Genomic DNA, 14,605 nt, shown 5'->3' on the forward strand with positions numbered 1-14,605 from the left:
TAAAAAAAAAATGTAAATTAAAGACAAGAAATAATATTTAGTACATATTTGCTGCCAAGTTTTAAAGAAAGTCAGATCACTGAACTGGTGGAAGTCACTGGCTGAGCACTTAAAGCTTGTTTTCCTCTTCTAATCTGCACATAAAAACCAGGTATGAGAGGACGAGATCTCCTGGTTTTAAAATCTTGAAAGATATAGTATCAGAAATCTGTTCAATTCGCTAACTACAGATAGTATTTCCTTTGCTTAATAAATCAGTTAGTGAAACGTGCAAAACATGTTTTGGTAAACTTTTTTTATTTGACGTATCCAGCACACTTTTTATTTAATAAAAAACGGTTACAGTCCTGGTTTTGTGCATTTTAATGTAATTTGCATTTTCGTGCAAATAAGGTTTCGGTAAAAAATAATCACCGTCTGATAAAGAAGTGTAATGGATCATTCACCATTTTTCTGAAATGCAAAATCCAAAAATTAAGCGTTTGAATAAATGTATGTTAAATTATGTAATTGCTTAAGAAAGTGTGTGTGTGTGAGATGTATTCTGATTAGCAAAAGGAAGCACCAGCTTTAGTGTAAAGACTCTATATAGTTGCAAAATCAACATGTTTTAAATGTTACCAACCAATAAGAAACACCTTTCATTGGAAAATGACAAAAGTGCAAATGCAAAACACAATTAAAATAGATTTAAATCAAGGTTTCCTGCTTGCTGGTTTGTCGATTAAATGAGTCCATTCTGCTTTTCCTTTCCTGATGACTTAGAACTATTTTTCATAGCTATCAGAGTTTCTGCCCAAATGTTCAGTGCAAAAGAGTTAATGTAGACTAAGTAAACAAATATTTTTATTTACATAACTGACTTTTATCATAAAAACCTGAAGTCAGTGTAACTTTGATTTGATGAGGAATTGGTTTTTGTTAATCGTAAGCAAAAAATATTCCTAAGATCAATTGATGGCAAAATTTGGCAAAATTGATCTTTGCCATGTATACCAGAACTACTTAAAATGAAACTATTTAACGACTAAATCAATTTAGGGAGAGTGCTTTCAGATGACTTTTAAATTTGTCACAAATTTAACAAAAACACCATATATTCACAGGTAGCTAAAGCAGCTTTTCAACGAAACAACAATCCACTTGATGCAGCTATTTTTTACCTTGCAATGAAAAAGAAGGCTGTGATTTGGGGATTATACAGGTAGGAAACATACAAGAAAACCGTTCTTTATAAATTCTAAGATTTGTAAATATTTGCTCTTAAGTACAATTCCATATTGTCCTGTCCACTTGATAAAAAATAATTTGTCTCCTCTTTTATTCAAAAGCAATAAAAAAGTTCCAAAAATTCCTATTACTGGTATGTACATATACTACAGTAATCATAATGTGTTTTCTGAAGTGTCTGTTCATTTTTGTTTTTTACTGGATCTTGCCACACAAGTATTTTAGCCAAAAATGTTTAGATGCTCTTCCGTCTTTAAATCTCTGTATGTTTAAAAAGACTGCCTGGTTCATGTTCTTTCAGTCCTATAATTCAGAATTCAGTCTTCCTTTTAAATCTTCAATTTCAGCAGGATGTATTCATAATTCACACATTGTGGTATTTAAAAATGTGTTTGAGATTATTTTGATTAATCTTAAAATAGGTACAGTATATGCATTTTAATCCAGAATATATTTTAATAATTGTACATTCAGGGCCTTAAGAAGTGTGATACAAATTCCAAAACTGTACTGTACATGTGCAGTGACTAACTTACATGTTGTTAGATTACATATTAGTCAAGATTTGCAAAAGTGGATGGCTAAAGTTTAGTCTCTTAAATTGGTAGCAGCCTCATCCACTACTACACAACCCTGAGTCATTCCAGAGCACTATTCTGTGAGTGTACTGAATGAGGCCACGGGTCCCGAGGCAAAAATAGTATGTGATCATATAAATAAAGACTGTACCATAATGCTTATGCACAAGGGGGCTGAAATGAAGTCACATGGCATCCTTAATTCTGTCACTTCGTAACTTTTGAGTGCTCAACTTTGAAACCTTGATGTTCTTTTAATGTAGGTTTTTGATGTAATATACTTTATTTTTAAGAACGGTCTTGGGACAAATGAACTTTTCCATGTTAAACAATACTAAACAAGTTTTTTCTCATCTATCTTGTTAAATCTGCAGGTCCCAAAAAGAAACTAAGATGACACAGTTCTTTGGAAACAATTTTACTGAAGATAGATGGCGTAAAGCAGCATTAAAGAATGCTTTTTCTTTATTAGGCAAACAGCGCTTTGAACATTCTGCAGCATTTTTCTTGTTGGCTGGTCACTTGAAGGATGCAGTTGAGGTAATAAAATAGTAGATTCTTCTATTTGTTTAAATAGTCCTGATTTTATGATGATTTTAGTCATTTCTAATAATTTTGTCTCCTACGTTTACAGATATCATCTTAAATAGGTTTACAGTGCATCTGAAATTTTATCATCTAGTGTGACACAACTGTTGGAAATTCTCTATATCTGTATCTTGTGATTACTGCACCTTTGGATCATTATTGAAAAGCTTCTCACACAGTGTAAAATTGTTTTTTTTTTATTTTTACTTTTTCATGTCATTAATAAGGCTTTGATGCACAACTATTCCTGAACTTTGCACTTGGATTTAAAAATGTGTTTTGTTTTTATCATTTTTCACCTAATACTAAGTTAAAACTACAATTGATTTCTCGGTGATAGTAATGGTAGATAGTCTGTCCAATAACTGTTGCTTTTAGGCTTTCAGTGATCTATCATAAGGAAACCCAGGAGGTTGCTGGAACTGGGAGGGTCCTTGGGTGCTGCTGTAGTCTGGCTCCAGAGCATAGAGATCCCTTCACAAGGAAAAAAGCCATCTGGCTGAATAGTTAGAAGGGAGGTTGGTGGAAAGTGAGGGCATAGGGGTTTGTCTAGTATAGTTTATTGGACAGCATGGACAACTTGATGAAGTGTTGTGTGTACATCTCACTGGGTAGCTGAACTCTCCTGTGAATCAAAGGTACAATGTCATGTCAAAATTCTGCAAATGCTGTTATGACAATATCGTGTCAAGCACAGTTTGTCCAGCCAGATGCATCATGCTGGAAGATTGTAAGGAGGGTAAATTATATGCAGGAACTCTAAACCCTCCATACATTACTGGGTGATACTTTGCTGTCATCATGTATTTGCAATTGGTGTCAGATTGTTTGCAGAATTGAGCAAAATGGACACTTTCAGTGAAACCATATTTCAGCAGGCTCATTTTACATTTTTGTCCTGTCATAAAATCATGTATTCTTGGTGGTGGACTTTTAACCTTAGGAGAAATTAACATTTAGTCTCTTAAAAAATGTTTGTTTTTTTAATTAGGTCTGCCTTGAAAAATTGGGTGACATTCAGCTGGCTCTTGTAATATCAAGGCTTTATGAGTCAGAGTTTGAAGTATCTAGCATGTATAAATCCATACTGCAGAAGAGAATTTTGGGAAGTGCCTTTCCTGGTAAGGAGAGCTCATCAAACATGCATTGTGACCCTTTTCTCCGAAGTATGGCTTTTTGGATTTTGGAAGATTATAGCAGGGCTCTTGATACTCTAATTAAGCAACCTTCTGGAAATGAAGAAGGTAAGAGTTTAAATATGTTAGCTATGAAATTAGTTGCTAGTATTTCTGCACTTAAATTTAGTCCACACTTTAAAGTCTGTTTTGACTTTAGTCGACTCCTGTAAAGCCAGAAAGATCACTTGATGCCTATTTTATTGCTTACCTTAATAAGTGGGGCAGAAAAAATACCTTTGCAGTTTATATGTTTGTAAAAATATGTTTGTATTGTTGACAACTATATACTGTAACCATAACAATGTGCATGAATGGGAAAGGAATGAATTTATTCACAATACCATTTAACATTGTGAACATGTCAGCTTGAATCAGTGTAACTGGAATTAGTCCGTGACAAATCACTCTTAAATTTTAAAGAAGCACTAAAGTCTTGTTCTTGAGCTGTTTTTTGTAACAGCAATTGTAAAATGAAAATATAATCTAACTTAATTGGCCACATCTTTGTGACCCAGGAACGATTTTCCTGATTGCTGTAGAGTAGAGCTCCAGAGACATGATGATGATTCTTACGTTGTGTGGATAGTCTTGTCTTCTCAGGAAGTGTCTACCACAAGGACACAAATTGGAAAATTGTTTGGTGTGGTGGATTCATATGGACTCCTCTGAGTGCCCCATGTACACTGTGTGATAGCATTCATTGGTTTTAAATCTGTTGAAACTAACTAACTTCATACCTGTTAAATTTGTGGTCTTTTAAGTCCACTGTGAACTAGCTCAAGGTTAGACTACAGCCCAAGTCCAAAGGCTTTAGTTTAAGGAATTTCAAATGCACCAACACCCTAATGGTCACTGGTCAATGTCTTGATCCTGATGATGCTGTTGAAAGCACCTTTTGAACTAATTGTAAAAACACTATTCTAATGATTTCATTTCACAAAGTATTTCAGGTTGTAATGGCTGATAAAACTGCATACTAAGTTTTGTATAATTTTTATATATTTGTACTTTTTTATATTTTATGCATATATTTATATATAGATATAAATATAAAAATAATGTAAATATTATCGATGTAATTGCTTCTTTGTGTACTATAGTTGTCATAAAACTGTTTAACAACTTGTTTTAAGATGTGCTTTTGGGAGTTGTCTGTCTTGTGAGGGACAGGATGGATGAAAAACCACATCTACTTTATTTTTTCATTTTCGATGTTAACATGATCTTTGGTAAGACATACTGGAAACTAGAGTTTAAATTGTTCTCACAGTACAAAAATTACACACCTCCATCTGACAGTGGGCAGTGGAGGATTCTGTATACTTTTATAGACGGTACAAAAGTCTAGGATTCAGAGTTCTAAATTACTGTAGCCGAACTGATCTCACTGTATGAGAGTGTGTATGAAAAATTGAGTAATATTCCCTCCAAACTATGGGCCCAATTCTGCTCTCATTCAAACTGCTCTACCATTCACTTTGACAGCAGTCAGATCTGGCAATGAATATGTGTTGCTGTACTTTGTCTAAAACCAGTTATTGCTCTTTACTGCTGAAAATTGAAGTGATGGTGAAAAGGGAGAAACAGCAAACTTAAAATTACATACCTGTCCTATATTAATTATATTGGTCATATAGATTTCTAATTAGTTTGAGCTGGCAGAAGGTAAAGATTAACATTCAATATGAATTATTCTTCTGTGTTGTGATTTTTCTCATTTCTTTACAGATGAAAATGGTGCCTCCCCAAGTTGTGACCCTTCAGTGTTCAACTTCTATAATTACCTAAGGACACATCCTCTCCTGCTGAGACGTCATTTTGGCTCTTCTGAAACCTCAACACGCATTTGCCTAACTATAGAAAATGGACTGGCAGACCAAATAAATTTAAGTGAAAGAAGATTGTTTTTCACTACAGCACATGCACATTTAAAAGCTGGCTGTCCCATGTTGGCTCTAGAAGTGTTATCAAAAATGCCAAAAGTGGTCAAGAAGTCAAAGCCTTTTTGGACAAATTCTAGTTTAATGGACACTAGTAAGGACTTCTCACCTTCTTCACCAATAAGGTTAGAGACTAAGGAAGATAAAGGTTCCATTGTTGATTTGGCACAACCAGTACTAAATGGTTTGGGATCCTCTTCAGATTGTTCATCAGACAAACAATCAAGCTCTGCTCTTTCTTTTGATTGGAGTCAACCAAGTCTAGTATTCCAAGATGAACCGTTGGAACTAAAGTGGGAAAGTGACAAAGATGAAGAAAGTGAAGATTCTTCTCTTGTAATGAAAGAGCTGAAACCTTTGCAGAAGATAAGTGAAAAGCTAGATGAAACTAGTTCTAACTACTCAGAGTCTTTCAGTGCGGTTGATGAAAATTATCTTTTAAATCCATCAGAAGATGTGATCTCAGCACAGTTAAAGTTTAGAGCATGCTTGAAGATTCTCACAGTAGAGCTTCGTACACTATCCACTGGTTATGAGGTAGATGGTGGGAAGCTGCGGTACCAGCTTTACCATTGGCTTGAAAGAGAAGTTGTAGCTCTTCAAAAAACCTGTGACTACAGTGCTGTAGTAGAGGAGGTACAACCTGGAATTAGCATGACTGTTGATGAAATTGCATTACGTGAAAACACTGACGAATTACCTGACCAACCAAAAGCCATGCTGCAGAGAGAAAGCTTTCAGAAAAGGCGACAATGGCTTCTAAAATACCAGTCACTCCTGAGGATGTTTCTTAGTTACTGTATACTTCATGGGTCTCATGGTGGGGGGTTGGCATCCGTGAGGATGGAACTGATTTTGCTTTTACAAGAATCTCAGCAGGTATGTGCTTTCATCCTGTTTCACAGGGCATGTTAAATACCATTGTCAGATATTAATTTTTTAAAAACATGTGCATTGTTAAACTTTTTTCTCTTCCATGTTTTAAAATTAAAAATGAATAACTGTGCTCTTACCTGTTATATCCCAGTAATTTTGTAACATAAATTATGTAGGAATTAATGCAAATATAATTTACTCTTTCTAAATAATTTATCCTATCAATTGGATTTAAAGTTTTTAACTAGACAGTGTTAACCTAGTTCTTGTAAGAAGTTATAGCTGCTCAACTATAATTGTTTTTTTTTTTTAAAGGAACAGTCAATACAAACGCTTCAGAGTCCTCTGCCAGAACAGAACTCTATACCTCTCCTATTTGCCTGCACAGCCAGTGCCAAAACAGTGGTGGCCAGTCCATTACTGAATCTCAGCAACCTGACTCATGATATATTACATGCAGTAATAAACCTTGATTCACCACCTCACCCAGATATCCAGAATAATAAGGTAAGTATTTTATTATAATAAGGTAAGCTTGTACGTTTTGCATATTTGTAGTTTGCTTAAAGCTAACAGATTCTTTGACAGCTTGGAAACATTTTATGTCTATAACTAAAATGAATGCAATGCATAGATACGTTCCCTATTCTTTGTACCTTTTTGATTAAAAATCACTAGATTACTGGAAATAAAATATTTCATTTTATTGATAGTGGGCAGCTACTGTGACGTACTTAAATGGGAGTTGAGGTAGATGAGCACCTCTCAGGATTGGGCCCTCGTGCGATGTCTGCAGAGGAGTACGAATTTTTGAAAGAGTTGTACAATATGCAGTTCTTCTTCGAGTACTTGCTTATATAGATTCCATTCTAGGTGTGTGCGAGCCCACGTGCACAGTCTTCGGAGGTTTTTGCCTTAGCGGAATCCATAGGGTCGGCTGTGGTGCCTCCTTGAGTACCGCACCTACGCACTGGTATATGGGCACCCGTCGACCCTACGCCCTCTCAGTTCCTTCTTAACACCCGTGAAAGGTGGTCAGAGGACCTTGTCTTGCAATTGCAAGAGCATTAGCAGTTCTTCAACAGCCCACTGTCTGTTGTCTTTGTACGTAGTTAGCCTTTAAGTTAAGTGTTGGGTAGTTTGGTAGTTAGACTCCCCGCTGGGACTTCACTGCGGAGGAGGGCGTACCCCGTTCCCACAGCTTCAAACCATGCTCATCATGCAACAGGCCGATGCCTATTAGTGACCCCCATGACACGTCTCTGAAGTGCTTGGGGGAGTCCCATAGAAAGGAGAAGTGTAGAATCTGTAAGAACTTTCGCCCTTGAACCCAAAAGGAGCGGGATATCCGCCTGAGGGCCCTTCTCATGGAGGCTGCTCTTCGTCCTGCCTCAGAGCCCTCCCGCTCGGATCCCACACTGAGCACCTCGGCATCCATGCAGAGCGCACTGCCAGCACCAGGCTCCGCCTGGCACCAATCCCCCTCACCAGTGCCGAAGAAACGGCAAAAGAAGAAAAGCCCCCCGGCACTGGAAGAGAAAGGGGCCTCAGGCAAAGGACCTATGTCAGGCCATGTGCCCGCCCCAGGGCTTCACAGAGGTACCACTGAGGTCTGACCCCTCAGCCCGGCCAGCGATCCATCTCCGACTCCCAGGAGCAGCAGGGGATCCCAGCTTCTCCTAGGGCCCTCATTGCCTGATGCGGCCCGGGCAGCTAAAGAACAAACAGTCTGGCCAAGTGCAGGACTCAGCTAAGTCCCTAACAGCTAAGGGCAAGTCGGTCATGGGGCGGCGCCATAGGGCAGTGGAGCATCCTCGGTCCCCGGACCACAGGCGTAGACCCCCATCTTTGTGGCCTAGGACCTTCCTGGCACTGCCTTCCCATCTCGGGCAAGAAGACCCAGGTCACCCATGCTACGCTCTCCCCCTATGACACATGGGACACTGGAATCAAGGCCCTGGTCCCCGTACTACTGGTACTGGCGAGCTTCCCGTCAAAGATAGCCATGGCACAAGTCACCCTCACCCAGACGGTCTCCCAGATGTCGGTCCCCACTGAGGCGGGATTGCTCCCAGTCATGGGACTGGTCTCCATCCCCCCAAGCCTCCTTCCCCCCCCCATACCACTCATTGGGCAGGCACCGATCCTCACCTTCATCTCGCTGGTCGCTGACCAGAGTCAGTTGGCAGACTCAGACCTCGAAGGCTCCGCCCTGGTCGCCAGGAGGGCAATGGTCGAACTCAGACCAGGAGATCAGCCCCTTGCCAAAGAGGGGTGATTTGCCACTGACCCACAAAGCTGGCACGGTGCCTGCAGCAATGGCATGGCAACAGGGACGATGGCCTGCTCAATGGCCATACTGGAACCTGTGGGGCATTCCTGTAATGCCGGTCCCGTATTCCCACCAGTCCTCCCTGGCAGTCTTGGACAAACCATCCATGTCACCGGGGTTGGAACATGGTACCAAATCTGACAGGGGGCAGCGCACTGGACTCCAGCTCCTAAGAAGCCATCTCCGGAGAAAGAAGGAGAACCCGCCCCTCCTTCGTCGTTGTCGTCTCCAGACGAAGTGGTGGCAGGCCCCTCCCAAACGGGCAGCCCCCCAACAAATTCCAGGAGAACCAGGCCCTCCTTAAGAGGGTGGCTACCAACTTGAACTTACAAGTTGAGGAGGTTGTGGAGGAGTTTGATGACCTCTTTAACATTATATCCTCTTCCACACCAGCCCGGGTCACCCTGCCTGGCCAACCCGGGGGTCCTGAAGATTGCCAAATCACTGTGGCAAACCCCCTCTTTAATTCTGCCTACTTCTAAGAAGGCATAAAAGAAGTACTACGTTCCTGCAAAAGGGTTCAAATATTTGTACGCACACCCACCAGTAACATCACTGGTCGTGTCCGCTGTTAATGAAAGGGAGAAGCATGGCCAATCAGTGGTACGCTGAAAAACAAAGATGCCAAGAGACTGGACTTATTTGGCAGACAGATTTATTTGACAGCCTGAAATTTTGGGTGTCTAACCACCAGGCCCTGTTAGGCAGGTACAATTTTAACCTGTGGGACTTCCTTAGCAAATTCAAGGAGGCCCTCCTGCAGGACTGGGCCCAGGAGTTTGCTGCTTTGGTGGATGAAGGCACAGCCGTGGCAAGGGGAGCCCTTCAGATGGCCTGGGATGCAACTGACTCAGCAGCCAGGGTGGTCACCTCTGCAGTGGCCATGAGGCACAGCTCCTGGTTGCAGTCCTCTGGGTTTTCCCAGGAGATGCAGGCCACTATACAGGACCTCCCGTTTGTGGGGACGGGGCTCTTCCATGAGCTCATGAACTTTCAAAAGATTCCCATGCCACCCTCCGCTCCTTGGGCCTCCATACTCCTTAGCAGGCCAGGAAGCCATTCTGCCCTCTGCTTCCTCCGCAGTCTAGGTCCTGCGGGACTCCCCAGCGGGGCACCTACTGGAACAAGGATAGAGACAAGGGGTCTAAGTGTGACACATGTCGTCTTCCCATTCATCTGCTCAGCCTGCCTTTCCAGAAACCCAGGAGGCCAGAAGCCATCATTTTGAGGGTGCACTTGAGGATGACATCCCAGTCACCTCACAGGATCGACCCTCCCACTCTTTCCTCAGCCACCTCTGCCCCTTCTGGTCAGCCTGGTCTGGGCTGACCTCTGTTAGGGGGCTTATTCCTTCACCCACTTACTTCCCTGGTCCTTCTCGCATGAACAGAGAGCAACAATACCCGAAGTCCAAAGGTGCAAACAATTCGATGTTTATTGGGGTGAACTTCCAGCAAGCATGATTACAGTTTCCTTCCTTAGTATCCTCCTTCCCAGCTCTGACACCACAGAGCCTTACACCTGTGTCCCTGTTCCCATTCCTGCCCTTAGCCAAACATGATTCCAACTTCCTTACTCCCATTCCCTGTTCCCATTTCCCCCTTTAGCAAAACATGATTCCAATTTTCTTACCCCCATTCCCTGTTCCCATCTCACACACCCACATGCCCACCCCCACCCCCCCCCTCACTTCCTCATTGACTACAGATTATATAGTAAAACTTGAGTTCTGCTTAGCTATACCTTGACCAATCATTTTCCTGAAATTTAACTAACCAATCCTAACATATTGTAACATGATTATGTAACCAATTATATCCCACCACCTCAATTAGTTTACACCCAGCAAAATTAATTATACAGCAGACAGGAACAATCACAGACAAACAACAGCAAAGTGGGAACTATAATGACAAAACAATACAGAAGTGAGGATTTCACATCCCAGCTATTGATAAGTGAGTTCTTGCCAGACAGGATGCTATCAAACTAAGTTTCCTTTTACATTTTCTAGGCACTTCCCTTTCTCTGGAGGTGATAGGAATACAATCCTGTCCTGATAGTGCCTAACAGCCCAATAGCACCTTATTTCAATGTGACTAGTTTGGAATGTGAGGATGTGACCGTTCACTTCCCAGCTTATGGCTGCCTCTGCTGCTTAGCCAAAGGCCTGAGCCTAAGCACAGGGCCACAAACTGTCACAGTAAGAGAAGGCCCTTACACTGGCAGACAGTGGTTTTGATTCTTTCTTTTATACCTCTATCACTAGCCAAGTGATAAGAATACACCTAAATTCTTAGAGTATAGGCCTTTACAGACAGGCCTGAATATCTATATCCTAACAACCTCGGACTGTTGGGTGCTCCAAGTAATATCCTCAAGTTACACCCTGCTCAGTTGTACACCTCTTCCCCCCCCCCCCTTGCTGTTAATTTACAGGGTCCTCATGAAGATCAAGCAGGACAGGGCGAAGGTGATCCTCATAGTGCCAGCTGGGCTGAGCCAGCACTGGTTCAGCATGTTGCTGGGCCTCTCAGTGGCTGCTCCGTTACAGCTACCGCTCAGGCTGGACCTGCTGTCACAAAACCACGGCAGTCTTCTGCATCTGAACCTAGCAGCGCTGCACCTGGCGGCTTGGCTGCTGCATGGTTAAATGCAGAGGAGCAGGAATGCTCGGCTGGTGTCCAGCAGGTCCCGTTGGGCAGCAGAAAGTCCTCCACTAGAGCGACGTACCTGTCCAAATGGAAGTGGTTCACTTGTTGGATCTCGGATAAAGGCATTCGGCCCTAGAGGTCTCGCTGCAGTTAATCCTGGACAGTCTTCTGCAACTCAAGCTCCCAAGGCCTGTCCATTTCATCTATCAAGGTCCACTTGGCTGCTATCTCTGCCTTCCATCCGCTGCTCCAGGGTAGATTGGTTTTCGCCCAGGACGTGACTGCCAGGTTCCTCAAGCACCTCTACCCGCACGTCAGGGAACCCGTCCCTCTGTGGGACTTGAATCTTGTTCTGTCGCAAGTCCTGGGGCCTCCCTTCGAGCCACTGGCTTCCGGATCTCTCCTGTCCTTTCCTGGAAGGTTGTGTTCTTGGTTGCAATAACATCTGCCCGCTGGGTCTCTGAGATTAGGACGCTTACCTCTATACAGTCTTTTACAAAGACGGTCCAGCTGTGGCTTCACCCGGCTTTCCTGCCAAAGGTGGTCTCACAGTTTCATACGGGCCAGGACCTTTACTAACCTGTCTTTTTTCCAAAACTGCATACGTCGGAGGAGGAGCATAGGTTGCATTCCCAAGACATCAGGAGGGAGCAAGCCTTCTACATTGAAAGGACCAAGCCATTCCACAGGTCAACACAATTGTTCGTCGTGTTGGCCTACAGGATGAAAAGTCATCCAATGTCTGCTCAAATAATTTTTTCTTGGATCACTGCCTGCATTCGCTGCTGCTACGATCGGGCACAGGTGCTATCTTCGACAATTTGTCACCACCCACTCAACCAGGGCACAAGCCTCTTTGGCAGCTTTCCTAGCTCAAGTGCCTATCCAGGACATTTGTAGGGTGGCCAACTGATCATCCAGCCGCACATTCATGTCCCATTACGCACTTATCCAGCAGGCCCGGGACGATGCTGGCTTCGGTAGAGCAGTACTGCAAGCCACTAGACTGTGAACTCCGAGTTCACCTCCACTGATACTGCTTGTGAGTCACCTAGAATGGAATCGACGTGAGCAAGCACTCGAAGAAAAACCGGTTACCTACACTTCGTAACTGTTGTTCTTAGAGATGTGTTGCTCATGTCCATTTCATTACCCTCCCTCCTACCCCTCTGTCAGAGTTGCCGGCAAGAAGGAGCTGAGAGGGCGTAGGCCTATATACCAGCACATGGGTGCGGCACTCAAGGGGGCACCACAGCTGACCCTACAGTTACCGTTAAGGCAAAAATCTCCGACAACTGTGCACATGGGTACGCACAGTGGACTCTAGAATGGACTGGAGATGAGCAACACATCTCAAAGAACAACCGTTACAAAAGATAGATAACTTTTTTCTTTCATTTTTGTACTGTTTTGAATGAATCAAGAGTTCCTGATACTTCAGTATAAAATCTTATTTTATATTAACTTTCTTCCCTGCTTCTATTTAAATAAAGCTGATAACTTGACAATTAATAAAAAATAAAAAAATAACAAGCCCTGTAATTACTGCTTAAAAATTACAAAACATCTATGACATGAAGCAGTGCATCTTTATGCAATGATAAAATATTTCCCAAAAAACATTTTCTTTTTCTTTGCAAGATTCCCTCCTTAGTTGCTTTTGAATAAAAATTAAATTTAATACTTTCCAGGGTACTGGGCAATGATTATCTAAGAAGCTTACGAGTGTTAGGCACCAGCTCCCATTTACTTTCAATGGGAACTAGGCACGTAAATCTTCTGGGCACCTTTTGGAAAATCGCAGCCTCATATTTTAAAATTATTATCCTATGGGATAATGTACAAGATGTTTATATGAAGGATAGTATTTGTGTAACTTAATTAACTGATGCTTTTATCAAAGAATAAATTAAAAGGAAATCCCTTTTTTTTTCTTCCCCACCCCCGTCGTTAATTTACTTTGAGACAGAATATAAAATGTGTGTGTGTGCTAGGACAACAATGAGCCTGTTCAATGCAATCCATAATAAACTGTGTGTATGTGGCTTAGGGCTGCAGCAAAGATCAGTCCAAAAAAACTAAATGTCACTGCAGTTCTTTATTCAAGAGCTCCAATCTGAGGCAACTGTCAAGAGGCAGCATACTAACAAGCTTGATTGTAATTCTTTCTAGTTGATTGTGCAATATGCTTAATTGTAATATGCTTTCCAATCTGGTTCTTCCTTAAAACTTGGTTATGTGTTTATATGCATGATTTTAGTGGAATCTACTTTGTGAAGTTCCATAAATACTAGAAACTCAAACTACTCTTGGCTAATAGGCATTTGGCAATGCAATGTTCTTGCTTTTTTTTATTTAGAAATCAATTCTACAAACACTTCAATGTATGTATAACTTGCTCATCTGTGTAGCCCCGTTTCCTTCAAAACTTGTGTTTTCAGGATTGGACTTTCTAATTCACTGTGGGTCCCCCCAGTCAGTATTGTAAATTAGCAAAATTCAGCTGTAATGGAATAGCTAAATTTGCTTTCTGATCTGTTAGAAATATATCACCTGTTTCTGTTTAAATACATTATATTAAAAGTTGCTGCCAGATATAACTCCATTATTGGTCACTTTCTTGTTTGGCATAGAAGGTGACATAAACATAGTATCAGAGACTTCCATTCAGGACTAGGCATACAATTTTTGTCGCATTCATGGTGGTTTTGGCCTCTTGAAGTATTTTAATGAGTGAGAGTAACCTATACAAATGTTCAATTTGTAGTGTAATCTGTACTGTAAATACTTTGTCTTCCAGATACATGTAATGCATACCTTAGCAGCATCACTCTCTGCCTGCATCTACCAGTGCCTTTGTGGTGGCCACAGCTACAGGTAAAGAACTATAAAAAGCAGACTTTGGAGCACAGCCAGGGCATTAGCTCACTATACTAACAGTTTGATGTATAAACAGTGCACCTAAAAACTGTCTGTGTAGCTCTGTCATATTGTGAGTACTGTGTATTAGCCAATTGTAAACAGAATTGCAGTGTTTTATATAAACATAGCTTGTTGTTTCTTTTCCACAGTTCATTACAAGCAAACCAGTTTACTGGAACAGTATACCAGACACTGCTGCTTACTCAGCGACATACTCTAAGAACAAGCTTAGATGAAACTGTAACTCCCAATACGTCTCCAGCTCTGTGGCCAGGTATCTAGTAATTGTAATTTTGAGTGCTTGACT

General features: G+C 41.5%; 1 protein-coding gene across 3 annotated transcripts in view; it reads left to right on the forward strand.

The window, feature by feature from the left end:
• Positions 1–14,605, forward strand: part of DMXL1 (Dmx like 1) — a 143,557-nt gene that overhangs the window by 72,895 nt on the left and 56,057 nt on the right. For all 3 annotated transcript variants that reach the window (XM_048850824.2, XM_048850819.2, XM_048850822.2), the window contains 7 exons: positions 1,107–1,204; positions 2,183–2,348; positions 3,388–3,640; positions 5,303–6,393; positions 6,706–6,897; positions 14,177–14,253; positions 14,448–14,572. In XM_048850824.2, the coding sequence (XP_048706781.2) occupies positions 1,107–1,204; positions 2,183–2,348; positions 3,388–3,640; positions 5,303–6,393; positions 6,706–6,897; positions 14,177–14,253; positions 14,448–14,572 (2,002 nt within the window). The remainder of the gene's footprint in view (positions 1–1,106; positions 1,205–2,182; positions 2,349–3,387; positions 3,641–5,302; positions 6,394–6,705; positions 6,898–14,176; positions 14,254–14,447; positions 14,573–14,605) is intronic.

The sequence above is a fragment of the Caretta caretta genome, chromosome 5 (assembly GCF_965140235.1).
Source record: "Caretta caretta isolate rCarCar2 chromosome 5, rCarCar1.hap1, whole genome shotgun sequence".
Classification (NCBI taxonomy): Eukaryota; Metazoa; Chordata; order Testudines; family Cheloniidae; genus Caretta; species Caretta caretta.